Source organism: Oncorhynchus kisutch, linkage group LG22 (genome assembly GCF_002021735.2).
Source record: "Oncorhynchus kisutch isolate 150728-3 linkage group LG22, Okis_V2, whole genome shotgun sequence".
In the NCBI taxonomy this organism is placed as follows: Eukaryota; Metazoa; Chordata; class Actinopteri; order Salmoniformes; family Salmonidae; genus Oncorhynchus; species Oncorhynchus kisutch.
This window is the reverse complement of record NC_034195.2, coordinates 41,000,722-41,020,467: the sequence shown is the minus strand read 5'-3', so window position 1 is coordinate 41,020,467 and position 19,746 is coordinate 41,000,722. Positions and strand designations below refer to the sequence as shown.

General features: G+C 41.7%; 2 protein-coding genes across 17 annotated transcripts in view; one reads left to right on the top strand and one right to left on the bottom strand.

Moving 5' to 3' along the window:
- LOC109866910 (lysine-specific demethylase 7B-like) overlaps positions 1 to 11,892 on the bottom strand; it is a 62,270-nt gene extending 50,378 nt beyond the window's left edge. For 9 of the 14 annotated variants that reach the window (XM_020455810.2, XM_020455814.2, XM_020455811.2 and 6 more), the window contains exon 1: positions 11,732 to 11,868. In XM_020455810.2, coding sequence (XP_020311399.1) covers positions 11,732 to 11,835 — 104 coding nt within the window. In that variant the 5' untranslated portion in view covers positions 11,836 to 11,868. Of the gene's footprint in view, positions 1 to 11,731 lie in introns of all 14 variants that reach the window. The other 5 variants (XR_004204774.1, XR_004204772.1, XR_004204773.1 and 2 more) reach the window with 3 other exon arrangements.
- A 4,017-nt stretch (positions 11,893 to 15,909) lies between these two features.
- Positions 15,910 to 19,746, top strand: part of LOC109867280 (G1/S-specific cyclin-D2) — a 257,766-nt gene continuing 253,929 nt past the window's right edge. For 2 of the 3 annotated variants that reach the window (XM_031801135.1, XM_020456342.2), the window contains exon 1: positions 15,910 to 16,020. The gene's annotated coding sequence lies outside the window, so the exon portion shown is untranslated. The remainder of the gene's footprint in view (positions 16,021 to 19,746) is intronic. The other variant, XM_020456340.2, reaches the window with a different exon arrangement.

The window sequence follows — 19,746 nt, the reverse complement described above, 5'->3', positions numbered from 1 at the left end:
CCTAGCCTTCATTTCTCAGATTAAGAATAGCAGTCTATTCAGTTTCAGAAGAAAGTTATTTGTTTCTGGACATTTTGAGCCTGTAATCTAACTTACAAAAGCTGATGCTCTAAATACTCAACTAGTCTAAAGAAAGCCACTTTTATTGCTTCTTTAAATCAGCACAAAAGGTTTTCAGCTGTGCTTACATAGGCCCATTATCAGCAACCATCACTCCTGTGTTCCAATGGCACGTTTGGTTAGCTAATCCAAGTTTATCATTTTAAAAGGCTAATTTAAAACAAAGGCCAAAAAGTCTAAACTTTTGAACGGTAGTGTACGTCTCGTGACTGAGCCGTTGAATTGCGACTCCACTCTGTCCCTATACCGACATTTGACTGCATTGCGGAGGGAATAACTACACTGGTTTATGTTCGGCCATATTCCCTGTCCTCTTTCCATGGTTAAATGCGGCGGTTCGCGCTTTCAGTTTTGCGCAAATTCCGCCATCCATCCACGTTTTTTGTTTAGGGTAGGTTTTAGTCACAGTGGGTACAACATTTCCAATGCACTCCCTTATGAACTCACTCACCGAGTCAGCATATAGATCGATGTTGTTATCTGAGGCTGCCTGGAACATTTCCCAGTCCGCGTGATCAAAACAATCTTGAAGCGAGGATTCCGATTGGTCAGACCAGCGTTGAACGGTTCTCTTCACCGGTATATCCTGTTTGAGTTTCTGTCTATTGGACGGTAGGAGCAAGATGGAGTCGTGGTCGGATTTGCCGAAGGGAGGGCCTTGTATGCGTCACCGAAGTTAGAGTAGCAGTGGTCAAGTGTATTGCCCGCGCGATTGCTGCAATCAATGTGCTGATAAATTTGAGAACAAGGCTACCTAAATTCTGTTTTGTTAAAATCCCCAGCTACAATAAATGCAGCCTCAGAATATGGTTTCCAGTTTACATAGAGTCCAGTGAAGTTCTTTGAGGGCTGTCATGTAATCTACTTGGAGGGGGTATATACTAGAGGTCGACCAATTATGATTTTTCAACGCCGATACCGATTATTGGAGGACCAAAAAAGCCGATACCAATTAAAATCGGCCTATTTAAAATAAAATAAATGTAATAATGACAATTACAACAATACTGAATTAACACTTATTTTAACTTAATATAATACATCAATAAAATCAATTTAGCCTCAAGTAAATAATGAAACATGTTCAATTTGGTTTAAATAATGCAAAAACAAAGCGTTGGAGAAGAAAGTAAAAGTGCAATATGTGCTATGTAAGAAAGCTAACATTTCAGTTCCTTGCTCAGAACATGAGAACACATGAAAGCTGGTGGTTGCTTTTAACATGAGTCTTCAATATTCCCAGGTAAGAGGTTTTAGGTTGTAGTTATTATAGGACTATTTCCCTCTATATCATTTGTATTTCATTAACCTTTGACTATTGGATGTTCTTATAGGCACTTTAGTATTGCCAGTGTAACAGTATACAGTGGGGCAAAAAAGTATTTAGTCAGCCACCAATTGTGCAAGTTCTCCCACTTTAAAAGATGAGGCCCGTAATTTTCATCATAGGTACAGTTCAACTATGACAGACAAAATGAGGAAAAAAAATCCAGAAAATTTCTGCAATTTCATCCAAGACTTCGATGTAGCCATGTTGTACTTTTTCAGTTTTGAGAAGTTTCTATTAGGCAGTGAACCGCTGTGTAACGTAAATGTCCTGTCGATTGAATTTATTTAAAAATATATATACATTTCCTCCAAATTGGGAATGAACCGTGTTACGCAGAGATCCAGCATAACAGCAGTTTGGCTATGTGATCGCCATTTGTATGACAATGAGCTTCGCTTTTCATGAGTATCTAGCTGTGTTTCAAAACGATAGGTGGCATTATTCTAAATAAATAAATGTGTTATTTCTTACATTGTTAGCCCAGAAAATCTTAAGTCTTATTACATACAGCTGGGAAGAACTATTGGATATAAGAGCGACATCAATTTACCAACATTACGACCAGGAATACGTCTTTCCTGAAGCGGATCCTTTGTTTGGACCACCAACCAGGACATTGGAGCTAAATCCAGAGGCCGACCCAAAACAACGTCGCCACAGACAAAGCAGCCACCTGGTCAGGCTTTGAAGGCGTGCACACCCCCCACCGCTTCAGTGTATACTACTTGCCAATGTCCAGTCTCTAGACAACAACGTGGATGAAATTAGGGCAAGGGTTGCCTTCCAGAAACACATCAGAGAATGTAATATTCTTCATGCTTCGCGCTGACAGAAATAAACATCTCTCTGGGAAGAAGGGCGGGGGTGTATGCTTCATGATTAATGCCTCATGGTGTAACCATAACAACATACAAGAACTCAAGTCCTCTGTTCACTCGACTTAGAATTCCTTACAATCAAATGCCGACCATATTATCTCCCAAGAGAATTCTCGTCAGATATCGTCACAGCTGTGTATATACTAGAGGTCAACCGATTAATCGGAATGGCCGATTTAAAGTTTTCATAACATTCGGAAATCGGTATTTTGGGGCGCCGATTTGCCAATTGTTTTATTTTTTGTAATGTTTTTATATTATTATTTTTTATATATATTTTTTATATATTTTTAAACTAAGCAAGTCAGTTTAGAAAACATTCTTAGTTTCAATGACGGCCTAGGAACGGTGGGTTAACTGCCTCGTTCAGGGGTAGAACGACAAATTTTCACATTTTCAGCTCAGGGGATCCAATCTTGCAACCTTAGAGTTAACTAGTCCAACGCAATAACGACCTGCCTCTCTCTCGTTGCACTTCACAAGGAGACTGCCTGTTACCCGAATGCTGTAAGCCAAGGTAAGTTGCTAGCGAGCATTAAACTTCTTATTCATTTATCAATCAATCATAATCACTAGTTAACTACACATGGTTGATGATATTACTAGATATTATCTAGCGTGTCCTGCGTCGCATATAATCTGACTGAGCATACAAGTATCTAAGTATCTGACTGAGCGGTGGTAGGCAGAAGCAGGCGCGTAAATATTCATTCAAACAGCACTTTTGTGCGTTTTGCCAGCAGTTCTTCGTTGTGCGTCAAGCATTGCGCTGTTTAGGACTTCAAGCCTGTCAACTCCCGAGATGAGGCTGGTGTAACCGAAGTGAAATGGCTGGCTAGTTTGTGCGCGCTAATAGCGTTTCAAACGTCACTCGCTCTGAGCCTTCTAGTAGTTGTTCCCCTTGCTCTGCATGGGTAACGCTGCTTCGATGGTGGCTGTTGTCGTTGTGTTGCTGGTTCGAGCCCAGGGAGGAGTGAGGAAAGGGACTGAAGCTACAGTGGGGCAAAAAAGTATTTAGTCAGCCACCAATTGTGCAAGTTCTCCCACTTTAAAAGATGAGGCCTGTAATTTTCATCATAGGTACACTTCAACTATGACAGACAAAATGAGGAAAACAATCCAGAAAATCACATTGAAGGATTTTTATGAATTTATTTGCAAATTATGGTGGAAAATAAGTATTTGGTCAATAACAAAAGTTTCTCAATACTTTGTTATATACCCTTTATTGGCAATGACAGAGGTCGAACGTTTTCTGTAAGTCTTCACAAGGTTTTCACACACTGTTGCTGGTATTTTGTCCCATTCCTCCATGCAGATCTCCTCTCGAGCAGTGATGTTTTGGGGCTGTTGCTGGGCAACACTGACTCCAAAGATTTTCTATGGGGTTGAGATCTGGAGACTGGCTCGGCCACTCCAGGACCTTGAAATGCTTCTTGCGAAGCCACTCCTTCGTTGCCTGGGTGGTGTGTTTGGGATCATTGTCATGCTGAAAGACCCAGCCACGTTTCATCTTCAATGCCCTTGCTGATGGAAGGAGGTTTTCACTCAATCTCACGATACATGGCCCCATTCTTTCCTTTACACGGATCAGTCGTCCTGGTCCCTTTGCAGAAAAACAGCCCCAAAGCATGATGTTTCCACCCCCATGCCTCACAGTAGGTATGGTGTTTTATTTATTTTTTTACCTTTATTTAACCAGGCAAGTCAGTTAAGAACACATTCTTATTTTCAATGACGGCCTGGGAACAGTGGGTTAACTGCCTGTTCAGGGGCAGAACGACAGATTTGTACCTTGTCAGCTCGGGGGTTTGAACTCGCAACCTTCCGGTTCCTAGTCCAACGCACTAACCACTAGGCTACGCTGCCGCCCCCCCCCCCACCCCGTGTTCTTTGGATGCAACTCAGCATTCTTTGTCCTCCAAACACGACGAGTTAAGTTTTTACCAAAAAGTTATATTTTGGTTTCATCTGACCATATGACATTCTCCCAATCTTCTTCTGGATCATCCAAATGCTCTCTACCAAACTTCAGATGGGACTGGACATGTACTGGCTTAAGTAGGGGGACACGTCTGGCACTGCAGGATTTGAGTCCCTGGCGGCATAGTGGGTTACTCACAGTCTCTCGATGTGCAAAACTGATAGAGACATACCCCAAGCGACTTACAGCTGTAATCGCAGCAAAAGGTGGCGCTACAAAGTATTAACTTAAGGGGGCTGAATAATTTACGCTCAACTTTTCAGTTTTTGATTTGTTAAAAAAGTTTGAAATATCCAATAAATGTCGTTCCACTTCATGATTGTGTCCCACTTGTTGATTCTTCACAAAAAAAGACAGTTTTATATCTTTATGTTTGAAGCCTGAAATGTGGCAAAAGGTCGCAAAGTTCAAGGGGGCCGAATACTTTCGCAAGGCACTGTATCTCTCCTTAATGCAACCGCTGTGTCAGATTTCAAAGTTTACGGAAAAAGCAACGCATGCAAAAGTCTGAGACGGTGCTCAGAACAGAAGCCAAATTAGCCGCCATGTTGGAGTTAACTTCTTGGATATAGGGGGCGCTCTTTTAATTTATGGATAAAAAAACGTGCCCGTTTTAAGCGCAATATTTTGTCACGAAAAGATGCTCGACTATGCATATAATTGGCAGCTTTGGAAAGAAAACACTTTAAGGTTTCCAAAACTGCAAAGATATTATCTGTTGAGTGCCACAGAACTCATGCTACAGGCGAAACCAAGATGATACCTTAACCAGGAAATGGGCAGAATTTTCGAAGCTCTGTTTTCTATTGTCTCCTTATATGGCTGTGAATGCGCCGGGAATGAGCCTGCCCTTCCTATCGTTTCTCCAAGGTGTCTGCAGCATTGTGACGTATTTGTAGGCATATCATTGGAAGATTGGCCATAAGAGACTACATTTACCACGGGTCCGTCCAGTGTCCTTTGTGTAAATACGTAATTTCATGGTCAAATTGCTCCAAAGAAGCCACTACTAAAGGACACCAATAAGAAAAAGAGACTTGCTTGGGACAAGAAACACGAGCAATGGACATTAGACCGGAGTAAATATGTCCTCTGGTTTGATGAGTCCAAATTTGAGATTTTTGGTTCCAACAGTGTCTTTGAAGAGATGCAGAGTAGGTGAACGGATCATCTCAGCATGTGTGGTTCCCAACGTGAAGCATGGAGGAGCGATGGTGTGGGGGTGCTTTGCTGGTGACACTATCAGTGAATTATTTTGAATTCAAGGCACACTTAAATATCTTAGAACTACCCATCCCGGATCCGGGAGAATTGTCATCAACTACACTAATTAGCATAGCGCAACAGTCAAAAAATATTACTAGAAAATATTCATATTCATGAAATCACAAGTGAAATATAGTGAAACACAGCTTAGCCTTTTGTTAATCACCCTGTCGTTCCAGATTTTGAAATTATGCTTTACAGCCAAAGCAAGACAAGCGTTTGTGTAAGTTTATCGATAGCCTAGCATAGCATTATGTCCAGCTAGCAGCAGGAAGCTTGGTCACAAAAATCAGAAAAGCAATCAAATGAACCGTTTACCTTTGATGATCTTCGGATGTTTTCACTGACGAGACTCCCAGTTAGACAGCTAATGTTCCTTTTGTTGCATAAAGATTATTTTTATACCCAAAATACCTCCTTTTGTTGGTCACGTTATGTTTAGTAATCCACCGGAAATTGTGGTCACGACAAGGCCGGAAAAAATTCCAAATTATGTCCATAATATCGACAGAAACATGGCAAACGTTTTTTATAATCAATCCTCAAGGTGTTTTTCAAATATCTATTTGATAATATATCAACCACTGCACTGAGGCTAGGAAACACTGTCACGACAGGAAAATCCGCAATAATTGAGAATTTCGAGAAGCATTTTTCTATGGCTGGCCTTGCATTCCACCTGGCTACCCATACCCTGGTCAACAGCCCTTCGCTCCCCACAGCAACTCGCCCAAACCTCCCCCACGTCTACTTCACCCAAATGCAGATAGCTGATGTTCTGAAAGATCTGCAAAATCTGGACCCCTACAAATCTGTTGGGCTAGACAACCTGGACCCTCTCGTTCTAAAATTATCTGCCGAAATTGTTGCAACCCCTATTACTAGCCTGTTCAACCTCTTTCGTATCGTCTGAGATTCCCATAGATTGGAAAGCTGAAGCAGTCATCCCCCTCTTCAAAGGGGGAGGCACTCTAGACTCAAACTGCTACAGACATATATATATATATATACTACCCTGCCTTTCTAAGGTCTTTGAAAGCCAAGTTAACAAAACAGATTATCGACCATTTCGAATCTCACCGTACCTTCTCCGCTATGCAATCTGGTTTCAGAGCTGGTCATGGGTGCACCACAGCCACGCTCAAGGTCCTAAACGATATCATAACCACCATTGATAAGAGACATTACTGTGCAACCGTATTCATCGACCTGGCTAAGGCTTCGACTCTGTCAATCACCACATTCTTATTGGCAGACTCAACAGCCTTGGTTTCTCAAATGATTGCCTCGCTTGGTTCACCAACTACTTCTCCGGTAGAGTTCAGTGTGTCAAATCGGAGGGCCTGTTGTCCGGACCTCTGGCAGTCTATGGGGGTGCCACAGGGTTCCACTCTCGGGCCTACGCTCTTCTCTGTATACATCAATGATGTCGCTCTCGCTGCTGGTGATTCTTTGATCCACCTCTACGCAGACAACACCATTCTGTATACCTCTGGCTCTTCGTTGGACACTTAACTAGCCTCCAGATGAGCTTCAATGCCATACAACTCTCCTTCCGTGGCCTCCAACTGCTCTTAAATGCAAATAAAACTAAATGCATGGTCTTCAACAGAACGCTGCCCGCATCACTACTCTGGACGGTTCTGACTTAGAATATGTAGACAACTACAAATACCTAGGTGTCTGGTTAGACTAATCTCTCACATTAAACATCTCCAATCCAAAAATCGGTTTTCTATTTTGCAACAAAGCATCCTTCACTCATGCTGCCAAACATACCCTCATAAAACTGACCATCCTACCGATCATCGACTTTGGCGATGTCATTTACACCAGCTATCAGAGCAGCTCACAGATCACTGCATATAGCTCATCTGTAAATAGCCCATCCAATCTACCTTATCCCCATACTGTATTTATTTATATCCTTTGCACCCCAGTATCTCAACTTGCAAATTCATCTTCTGCACATCCTACCATTCCAGTGTTTTAATTGCTATATTGTAATTACTTTGCCACCATGGCCTATTTATTGCCTTACCTCTCTTATCCTACCTCATTTGCACATGCTGTATATAGATTGTATGTTTGTTTATTCCATGTGTAACTCTGTGTTGTTGTATGTGTCGAACTGCTTTGCTTTATCTTGGCAGGATCGCAGTTGCAAATGAGAACTTGTTCTCAACTAGCCTACCTGGTTAAATAAAATGTGAAATATATTTATTTTTTTAATATGGGGGGGGGGGGGGGGGTTAGAAAGGCTACTACATGATTCCAAATATGTTATTTCATAGTGTTGATGTCTTCACTATTATTCTACAATGTAGAAAATAGTAAACATAAATAAAAAGCCTTGAATGAGTAGCTGTGTCCAAACTTTTACTGGTACTGTATGTGTATTTGATGTATTGATGCAGGGCTCACCCCATGCTAAAATAAAGGTTAAATAATGTAAGTAATACTAAACTTGAGTTCTGAATTTTTTTAAATCCTCAAGTGGTAGAGTCAGATGACCTTTGGAGCAAACTCGAAAGAGACAACATTCAAGTCATCCATACCCCACTCATTCAAACATAGGAACTGGTTCCTCCAGTCTGACCCCTCTGCCATCTCTGGCTCCACACCCACCCCCACCTGGTCATCTAGAGGTGTGAAGGTTAGTACCTTTTATGGGAGTGTGTAAACTTACACAAAAGCTATGGTAATAAAAAAATGTTCTCTATAGTTACGTACTTGAAAATGTATCAATTGACCAAGTCGGCCACATCTGGGCAAACTCGTAAGCGACACCCGGGAGACGTCATACTAAATATTATGTATCTCTCTCATTCTTGAATGTATCAGTCTGAAACTTTGCACACACACAGTTTCCATGTTGTGGACAACATCTAAATTTTCACCAGCTTCCTATCTCAATGTTTGGCCTTTCTTTTGCATTTCAAAAGGTGATGCAACAAAAATAAGAAACGCATGTTTAAAAAAATATTTGACCAGATCTAATGTGTTATTCTCCTACAATAATTTCACATCTACAAACTTCAAAGTGTTTCCTTTCAAATAGTATCAAGAATATGCATATCCTTGGATAAGGTCCTGAGCTACAGGCAGTTAGAGTTGGGTGTGTCATTTTAGGCGGAAATTGAGATGAATCCAATCCATATGAGGTTTTTAACTGCATTTCACGGTAAAGTCTACACCTTGTATTCAACCCATGTGACAAATACAATTTGATGGATTTTATTTGAATTTGAGCTGGGAGTCAAGATGGGCACCTGGCTATGAACTCAGAGTTCATCAGTCACCAACTTTACCGGACGATTAGCATCCTCCTTTAGGTTACATATTGATTTATTAACGTTATTCAAAAACAAAGACTTGCCGCAGGACAGGAGTCTGGGAGAACAACCTCTCACAAAATACTTTACTCAACACATAGCCGGGAGGCAGGAAACGTAGTGAAGAGAAGGACAGGAAAAATAAAGTAAGTCTTCCCCCTCATCCCCGGTTTGTGTCGCTCTTTGTTTGAACCATGCCAGGCTGCAGCCTTTCTCAGCAGAGAGACTACTTAAGGGCCATGAAGAATAATTATTGTACGAAGTGCCGCCCCCACGTCAGAGGAAGCAGCCCCCTCTGGCCACCTATGCTGACAAGGCCACTGTCCTGCCTGCCTCTCAGGGCCAACTTCCTGTGACAGGATGCAAGTCGAGAACATAGGCTACACACAACAAACCCCTTGTATGATTAGCCTATTGGGCCCTTCAGTGCCCATTGGTCAGAAATCCTGGACCCAACTACAGCCTAAATGTGATTGATGGCAGGTGTTATTCCTCACCCTGTGACCTGAGCAGGATAAACTCCGGAACCACATGTGTAAAGTATTTAATAGATGGTGTGTCCCATCATTTACAAGTTATGCTTCAACAAGGCTTCTTCAATGTCCTATTTTCATAAACAACCCAAGGCAGACACCAAGTGGGCTACAATGCGAAGGAAAAAAATAGAGTTCTCACAAGACTGTCACTGAATGAAATGTCACTTTTAAAATGTGTATTATCCAAGCCCATAGTGAAATTGACTACACCCAGTGCTTCATTCATAAAATGTAATGGACAGTAAGCCTAATTCAGATTGATTTACATTCCCTATTTAATAACCATTGATATGGAATTGATTAATATAATTTGATTAACACAGACAAACCATTCCAATAGCTACTATAAAACATGGACTCACAAAACCAATTACTGGAATTGAAAGGCTGCGCAACACTGGATGATTAGAGGTAAAGCAATACATCTACATGATACGTCAGCCTCTCGCACATGTGGACAGACACACACCATTAAAATAATATCACTCATCCCAGAGCTATCATAATGACATAGTAGTGGCCTACATAGAGTAAACCACCAGACCAATCATACTAAAACACTTAAGGATTTAATCACATGGGCCATCCATCTCTCCCTGGTGTTTTCATCCTGGAGGGACATTGATAAATGGAACACTGAACTTGCCTAAGGCCAATGGCGGTGCTATCAGTCTTCGTCAGTCAGTCAGTCACACACACACACTTTTGAGAGTCAGAATTCTAGGAAGCCATCTAAATACTTGTATCTTCGATGGCACTGACTGAAGGAAGTAGGAAAGCAACATTCTCCAGGAGAGAGAAACTCTGAAGAAAGATCCAGGAATGGGTACAGCATGGTACAAATCAGGAAGAGTTTAAGATTAATGTCTGGCATGAATATCAAAAACACACCCCTGAACACTCGCCCCCCTGCAGCTCCCCAACTGGCGTGTGCTCAGTGCCTGATAATAACACAGCCTACCGGCTAGACAGAATAATCCTATTGGGACAGGCAACACTACAGAGGAAAAGAGGGCTCCCAACAATAGAGACAACACACAGGCTCAGGCAAGGTAACCCCACCAAAAAGGGATGCGGCTGGGCCCACATAATCTACCATGCTGGGGAGCCATCCGGACCTGGGGGCACAGAGGAATAGAGGGCGTAACAGACAAGCCCCTGACTACGATCCCTTTGTTGAGAGAGCCTTCAGTAAACACATGTTCGTACACACACACTAGTTGTAGTGCAGCATTCATGCCTTGATCCCTTTTAGGGAGCAGACAGACACCTTGAATTCCTTGCTCAGTTTCTGGCACCACACTTCATAGTTGCATAAGCCCAAAATGTTATGTTGTTTTCTGTAAAGCTAAACATCACAGAATGCGCAGTGATATGGGTGTACTGTGGACCACCTCTGATATGCATGATGAGTGGCCTCATATTGGCATGAACCAAGCAGTTTGGCTGAAATAATTTATTGCAATGTCTTATCCTTGCCCCATTGGGAACTATGAGTTTGAGCATGTCAACTTTCCTATTTAGAAAAAAATGTGATGTTTGAGGGACGTCAAACATGTGCATTTCCCTTTAAAATGTGTTTCTTCTTTCTAACCCTAGATGGCTCTCACCATGTGCACGTATTTATTCATTTGGGTCATTTAAATTTCCGTCCTCGATTTTAACATTACACTCCTTTTTGGTCAATTTCTCACTGATGAGACTAACATTGCCCAACAGCAAAATAATGTCACTATAATTCAGGCTACTTCCTCTAATGGCAAAGAGTAGACAGCAAAACTCATTATCTCCCCCCCCCCCCCCCAAACCACCGAAAATCTACCTTCTCTGAAAAAGATCAGGATAATCTGACATCGTCGCGCCATAACTACAGCTGGTGAAGGTTCAGGTTGGCTGCCAACTCGACAAGAACTAGTTACTGACACAACAGAGCAACTAACAGTAGTCATGCTTGATTGAAAGTTTGACAGAGTTTCATCTACAGCTAATAAAGTACAATTGGCTGACAAACCAACTGTCCAACTCTTAACCAAAGACTATGAAGTAGCTAGCAATCTCATTACTAGTATGTCAACTACCGAATCGTCGTTTGTAGGCATACAAGAAACTGGCTGGGGTTAAGGGTAAGAGTAACCGAGTTGGACCTCCGCCGAGATCCGTTCGCTCACACTGGGTGCTCGCGCTGCGCTGTCTTGATTGAACCACAGACTGACATCGCAATACAATTTGACGCACTTATGTCATTTTCGTACATGTCATTAATGAATATGTCGGCTCCTTACCTGCCATGAAACCAGTCCTTACAAATGTCGCATTCAATCATAAACCGGCTAACATCATACGACTGCTGGCAGACACAATACAGCGAGGCTGCCGCCATCTTCATAGTGTCCCCAAACAACGCAGGCAGAAAGTTGGGCGGGACTATGTCCACCACACACGGAAAAAGCCGAAAGCGAAACGATAAATTACGTAAACGTTTCAGAAGACAAAAAAATGACCACTCAGTCTAGAACGTCATATGTTTATGACAATCAATCATCTCCCACTATTAAACCCAAATTACGAATGCAACACCATAATGTCGGATGTATACATGTGCATGCACTTTATATGTTGTCCTAAACTTTTTTGTTTGCTTCATAGTGTAACATGCCAGAGCTATTGGCCCCAGGTGCTCCAAATTGTAAATTAAAGGTAGACTCAGCGATATGACATTGATGCAGGACGTAAACAGCATAATGGGTCAATTTCTCGGTAACAACTAAGAGCATTTAAACGCGAGGCTCAACTGTTTTGGTCCCCTGGCTACCACCCTTTAACAGGGTGAAGCGAACCCATACACATGTACAGATACTGTGTGTGACTGTGTGAGGGCGAAGTCTTGTATCTCGCGCATCTGAATGGGCGCGTTCCTATGCCCAGGCGTTGCTGACGCCTGCCAGATCTTACAAAGCCTGGATAGGTATTTTACGTATCAGCTAACCACGTAATATGCTATAGCAACATGTCAGTCGATTACACAGTTTATGATGTGCACGCAACCATTGGTTGATGCACGCAAAGTCTGAGCAGGGGAACACAACCCATATCTGTGGCGTTGCTTGTAGCAACATCATTTCGCTGAGTATACCTTTAATGGCATGGTAGACCTATTTAGATCTATTCAGTCTTGAGATCACCTCAGCAACGGGATGGTATGGGGGCCATGGCAAGATTCACTACATATACAAAAGTATGTGGACACCTATTCAAATGAGTGATTCAGCTATTTCAACCACACCCATTGCTGACAGGTGTATAAAATCGAGCACACAGCCATGTACTCTCCATAGACAAACATTAGCAGTAGAATGGCCTTACTGAAGAGCTCAGTGACTTACAACGTGGCACCGTCATAGGATGCCATCTTTCCAACAAGTCAGTTTGTCAAATTTCTGCCCTACTAGAGCTGCCGCAGTCAACTGTAAGTGCTGTTATTGTGAAGTGGAAACGTCTAGGAGCAACAATGGCTCAGTCACGAAATCGTTGGCCACACAAGCTCACAGAATGGAACAACCGAGTGCTGAAGCGCGTAGCAAGTACATTTTTTTTGTCTGCCCTCGGTTGCAACACTCACTATCAAGTTCCAAACTGCCTCTGGAAGCAGTGTCAGCAAAATCAAATCAAATCAAATGTATTTATATAGCCCTTCGTACATCAGCTGATATCTCAAAGTGCTGTACAGAAACCCAGCCTAAAACCCCAAACAGCAAGCAATGCAGGTGTAGAAGCACGGTGGCTAGGAAAAACTCCCTAGAAAGGCCAAATCCTAGGAAGAAACCTAGAGAGGAACCAGGCTATGTGGGGTGGCCAGTCCTCTTCTGGCTGTGCCGGGTGGAGATTATAACAGAACATGGCCAAGATGTTCAAATGTTCATAAATGACCAGCATGGTCGTATAATAATAAGGCAGCAGTTGAAACTGGAGCAGCAGCACGGTCAGATGGACTGGGGACAGCAAGGAGTCATCATGTCAGGTAGTCCTGGGGCATGGTCCTAGGGCTCAGGTCCTCCGAGAGAGAGAGAGAAAGAAATGAGAGAATTAGAGAGAGCATATGTGGGGTGGCCAGTCCTCTTCTGGCTGTGCCGGGTGGAGATTTTAACAGAACATGGCCAAGATGTTCAAATGTTCATAAATGACCAGCATGGTCGAATAATAATAAGGCAGAACAGTTGAAACTGGAGCAGCAGCACGGCCAGGTGGACTGGGGACAGCAAGGAGTCATCATGTCAGGTAGTCCTGGGGCATGGTCCTAGGGCTCAGGTCCTCCGAGAGAGAGAAAGAACAAGAACTGCACAAGAACAGCACAAGAACTGTTTGTCGGGAGCTTCATGAAATGGGTTTACATGGCAGAGCAGCCGCACACAAGTCTTAGATCACCATGTGCAATGACAAACATCGGCTGGAGTCGTGTAAAGCTTGCCACCATTGGACTCTAAGTAGTGGAAATGCATTTTCTGGAGTGATGAATCACTCTTCACCATCTGTCAGTCTGACAATACAGTAAAAAATGTTTTAATTGTTTTAATTACCTTAAATAAATAAATAAAATAAAATAACGAGGCTATATACAGGGGGTACAGGTACAGATTCCTGGAGAACACTACCTGGGCAAATGCATAGTGCCAACTGTAAAGTTTGGTGGGGGAGGAATAATGGTTTGGGGCTGTTTTTAATGGTTTGTCGAGATCGGTGTGGAAGAATTTAACTGGCGTACACAGAGCCCTGACCTCTACCCCATCTAACACCTTTGGGATGAACTGGAACACCGACTGTGAGCCAGGCCTAATCGCCTAACAGCAGTGCCCGACCTCACTAATGCTCTTGTGGCTGAATGGAAGCATATCCTTGCAGCAATGTTCCAACATCTAGTGGAAAGCCTTCCCAGAAGAGTGGAGGCTGTTATAGGTGCAAAGGGGAAACAACTCCATATTAATGCCCATGATTTTTGGAATGAGATGTTTGACAAGCAAGTGTCCACATACATTTGGTAATGTAGTTGATGTGATGTAATACCAATTTTCAGGGACCTTTTGGCTCAGGGGCACTACTTCTGAACTACTGGCTAAAAAGTATACAAAAGTACCAGAGAATCTCTTTAATCAAATGTTCTGCCAAATGGCAGCCCCACCACTTGATTTGCTGAGGATGTAGAGAAATGTAATAGAGGGGTTCAGGGGTGCAATTAATGACCATCCATGGCTTTTCACTTTGAAGTTACAATAGTTACAAAAGTTACAATGTTTTACATTGTTTGTAAAAACAAATCTTATTCTAGGTTATGATGAGGGTAAAATAGGACAGCCCATGGGGTTAATTTTTTAATTTAAATAACCATTGAGCAACAGCTAATATATTTACACATACATATATTTTACCTTTATTTAACTAGGCAAGTCAGTTAAGGACAACTTCCTATCTTCAATGACGAACTAGGAACAGTGGGTTAACTGCCTTGTTCAGGGGCAGAACGACAGACCTTGTCAGTTCGGGATTCAATTTTGCAACCTTTCGGTTACCAGTCCAACGCTCTAAACCACTAGGCTAACTGCCGCCCCAAATTAGGCCACAATATTGCAGATTGCTTTAAAGATATGCCTATGGCAGGATACAACTAATGTACATATGAAGCAGCAGGTTATATTAGCATTATTTTATTATGTTTTATTTATTTAACATTTATTTAACTACGCAAGTAATTTAAGAACAAATTCTTACCTACAATGACACCTAGCAAAAGGCCTCCTGCGAGACGGTGTCTGGGTTTAAAAATACAAATACATTATTAAAAATATAGGACAAAACACACATTACTACAAGCGAGACAACACAACACTACATATAAGGAGATACCTAAGACAACAACATAGCATGGTAGGAGCACAAAAAAAACAGGGTACAAACATTATTGGGCACAGACAACAGCACAAGGGGCAAGAAGGTAAAGACAACAATACATCACGCAAAGCATCCACAACTGTCAGTAAGAGTGTCCATGATTGCGTCTTTGAATGAAGAGATTGAGATGAAACTGTCCAGTGTGAGTGTTTGTTGCAGCTCGTTCCAGTCGCTAGCTGCAGCGAACTGAAAAGTTGAGCGACCCAGGGATGTGTTTGCTTTGGGGACCTTTAACAGAATGTGACTGGCAGAACGCGTGTTGCATGTGGAGGAGAAGGGCTGCATTAGATATCTCAGATAGGGGGAGTTAGGTTGCAATATTGGGATGCACAACTATTTGTAAGTGGATTTGGGCTATATGTATAAACCATTAACGGTCTCCCACTATACTGTTCTTCAATTTTGGGTAAAGACCACCACCTAGTGTAATTTTGATGAAACAGTTTAGGCTATAGTAATTATCCGACAGTGACGGGTTTTGGGGCGTTGCCTTTATATTACGGGGACCAATCGGAGATCTGGCAGAAACTTTGTAAACAAGTCTTGCACGTTGTGTGAAAAACAATTTATTTTATCATTACAAAAGAGATTTATCGTTGGAAACAACGCAGGACTTGAAGACTTCACTAAGGTAAGACTAAGGGAAAACTAGGGTATATTTTGTCACAAAACATTTTTCTACAAAATATATATCTTTCTACATCAATCGTAGGCTGATAGTAATAACGTTAGGCTGTTGATGGATTGAGCTCGAGCGCAAGTACAATTTTTGGCAGACATCCGGTGAGAGTTAACAAATTCCGTGAACAGCATAAATTACACAATTAATGTCCCCTTTTTCACTATTGTAACACAAAAAAACATTTTTTCAGTAGCTTTGGGATACAACATCGGGAGCATAGACTCTCGATGTTGTGTCCCAAAGCTAAATTTTCAGCTGTAATTGTTCTTCAATAACAACCAACCACAAAACTGTCGTGATAATCGCCAGCCCATTGTTGCGCAAATCTGTAGTTCTCCCGCTGCTGGAGCGAAGAGGCTACGCAAGATTCTGCATCTCGCTGCTTTGTTACGACTGTCAAATGTGTGGCTGTACAGTAGGTGTCCGCTACAGCTGTGGCTCACACAAGTCCATTGCTGCTCATCAGCCACGGCGCTTTTTGTAACAATATAAAAGTTACTTTACCCTTAATCCTATGCAGCGTTAAATGCTTTTCGAAATTGAGAAAGGTTGTGGGTTTGTTCCAGATGTGTTCAGATTGTGTGAACGAGCCTGCATAGTCAAAATGATGCGCGTGACAATAGAGCTGGTGTAATGCTCCTGAACAAGGCAGTTAACCTACTGCCGTCATTGTAAATAACAATTTGTTCTGACTTGAACATCTGAGTCTTACTTGAATGGAGTCTTGCTTGAATGGAGACTGACTGGACGAATGACTTAGGCTACTTGGATGTGTCTATTTCCCTAATATATTTCTTCATGAAATTAATAGTTAACAAATGGAAGGAAGGAAAAATAGGGAGGCTATTAGTAGTGCTTCGGTTTTGGTTCGATTATTAAAAAATAAATGCACTGTTGTAACGACAGAATAAAACAATTAATAAAAGGCCGATTATGGTAGTGACTGCCCATGACAGCTTATCATTTATTAACTATCAGTTATTCATATTACTTTAAGAAAATATTTCAGTTGATATGTATATTACATTTGTTTTATTTGATTACTTTATTATGCTGTCTGACAAAATCACTATTTTAGTAGTTTTTCAAAGTAAATAAGGCATACTTTTATGACTGCTGAATACCAGCTATCACTCACTTAGATCATGTAATTTCAGGTAGAGATACCTCACGAAGAAACTGCTATATGTATGTATCCCCTCCTGATCAAGCATTCTTCTCTCTTACATAGCAGGCTTAAAAGAAACACAGAACGGACAAGTTACCACGCAATAGATTATGGTAATTCTAGTTAATTACCAAGTTTTCTGCGCAAACTATGTAGAACATTTGCAAGTTAGAAACCTTAACTGACAAGTTGAATCAGGCATGCTAGATGTGGAATAGTCAAAACACATGGAACTGCTGGGGGTCCCAGAGGAGAGATTTGTACAACAATCCCACAGTTCAAAGATGTAAAATACCAAAGGAAAACTTTGTGTGATTTTCTACTTTAAGTTATTAGTTCAGAACAGAAAAGCTCTAGTAGGTAATTGTTCTTCCTGTCGTTACACTGCTACAGACACCAGTGGGGAGGTGGGAAGATGTAGAAGCCATCTTAGGTCTGGGGCTAGAACAAAGGATGTGGGCACAGCCTTCATTGTACAACGTGACGTCTGTAGGCACTCTACATATTCGGTACGCCACCTCTAGTGAAGGACGGGGGATTCGGGGGGGGGGGGGGGGGGGGGGCTAAAGCTTCCTGTCAGAAGGGCTCAGGATTGGAACACTTTGTCTTCTGGCAGGGAGGGAGAGGTCTGTGTGTAGGCCTAGTTATTTATAGTTATATACTAGTGTCTATCTTGCAGGAGACATATTTTTACTATTTTCTACACTGTAGAATAATAGTGAACAAATAAAAACTATGAAATAACACATATGGAATCTAGTAGTAACCAAAAAAGTGTTAAACAAATCAAAATATATTTTATATTTGAGATTCTTCAAAGTAGCCGCCCTTTGCCATGATGACAGCTTTGCACACTCTTGGCAATCTCTCAACCAGCTTCACGAGGAATGCTTTTCCAAAAGTCCTGAAGGAGTTCGCACATACAGTTGAAGTCGGAAGTTTATATGCACTTAGATTGGAGTCATTAAAACTAGTTTTTCAACCACTCCACAAATGTCTTGTTAACAAACTATAGTTTTAGCAAGTCAGTTAGGATATCTACCTTGTGCATGACACAAGTGATTTTTCCAACAGTTGTTTACAGGCAATTGTTTCAAATATAATTCACTCTATCACAATTCCAGTGGGTCAGAAGTTTACATGCACTAAGTTGACTGTGCCTTTAAACAGCTTGGACAATTCCAGAAAATTATGTCATGGCTTTTGAAGCTTCTGATAGGCTAATTGACAACATTTGAGTCAATTGGAGGTGTACCTGTGGATGTATTTCAAGGCCTACCTTCATACTCAGTGCCTCTTTGATTGACATCATGGGAAAATCTAAAGAAATCAGCCAGGACTTCAGAAAAATAATAGTAGACCTCCACAAGTCTGGCTCATCCTTGGGAACAATTTCCAAACACCTGAAGGTACCACGTTCATCTGTACAAAGAATAGTACGCAAGCATAAACACCATGGGACCACGCAGCTGTTATACCGCTCAGGAAGGAGACGTGTTCTGTCTCCTAGAGATAAACGTACTTTGGTGTGAAAAGTGCAAATCAATCCCAGAACAACAAAGGGCCTTGTGAAGATGCTGGAGGAAGCCACTGTTCCAAAACCGACATAAAAAAGACAGACTACGGTTTGCAACTGCACATGGGGACAAAGATTGTACTTTTTGGAGAAATTTTCCTCTGATGAAACAAATGATGAAACAAAAATAGAACTGTTTGGCTATAATGACCATCGTTATGTTTGGATGAAAAAGGGGGAGGCTTGCAAGCCGAAGAACACCATCCCAACCGTGAAGCACTGGGGTGGCAGCATCATGTTGTGTGGGTACTTTGCTGCAGGAGGGACTGGTACACGTCACAAAATCGATGGCATCATGAGGATGGGAAATTATGTTGATATATTGAAGCAACATCTCAAGACATCAGTCAGGAAGTTAAAGATTGGTCGCAAATGGGTCTTCCAAATGGACAATGAACCCAAGCGTACTTCCAAAGTTGTGGCAAAATTGCTTACGAACAACACAGTCAAGGTATTGGAGCGGGAATCACAAAGACCTGACCTCAATCCCATAGAACATTTGTGGGCAGAACTGAGAAAGCGTGTGCGAGCAAGGAGGCCTACAAACCTGACTCTGTTACACCAGCTCTGTCAGGAGGAATGGGACAGAATTCACCCAACTTATTGTGGTAAGCTTGTGGAAGGCTACCCGAAACGTTTGACCCAAGTTAAACAATTTAAAGGCAATGCTACCAAATACTAATTGAGTGTATGTAAACTTCTGATCCACTGGGAATCCAATGTGATCCAAAGAAATAAAAGCTGAAAGAAATAATTATCTCTACTATTATTCTGACATTTCACATCCTAAAAATAAATTGGTGATCCTAACTGACTTAAGACAGGGAATTTTTACTAGGATTAAATGTCAGGAATTGTGAAAAACTGAGTACTTTTGTACCCGTTTCCTCCAGCATCTTCACAAGGTCCTTTGCTGTTGTTCTGGGATTGA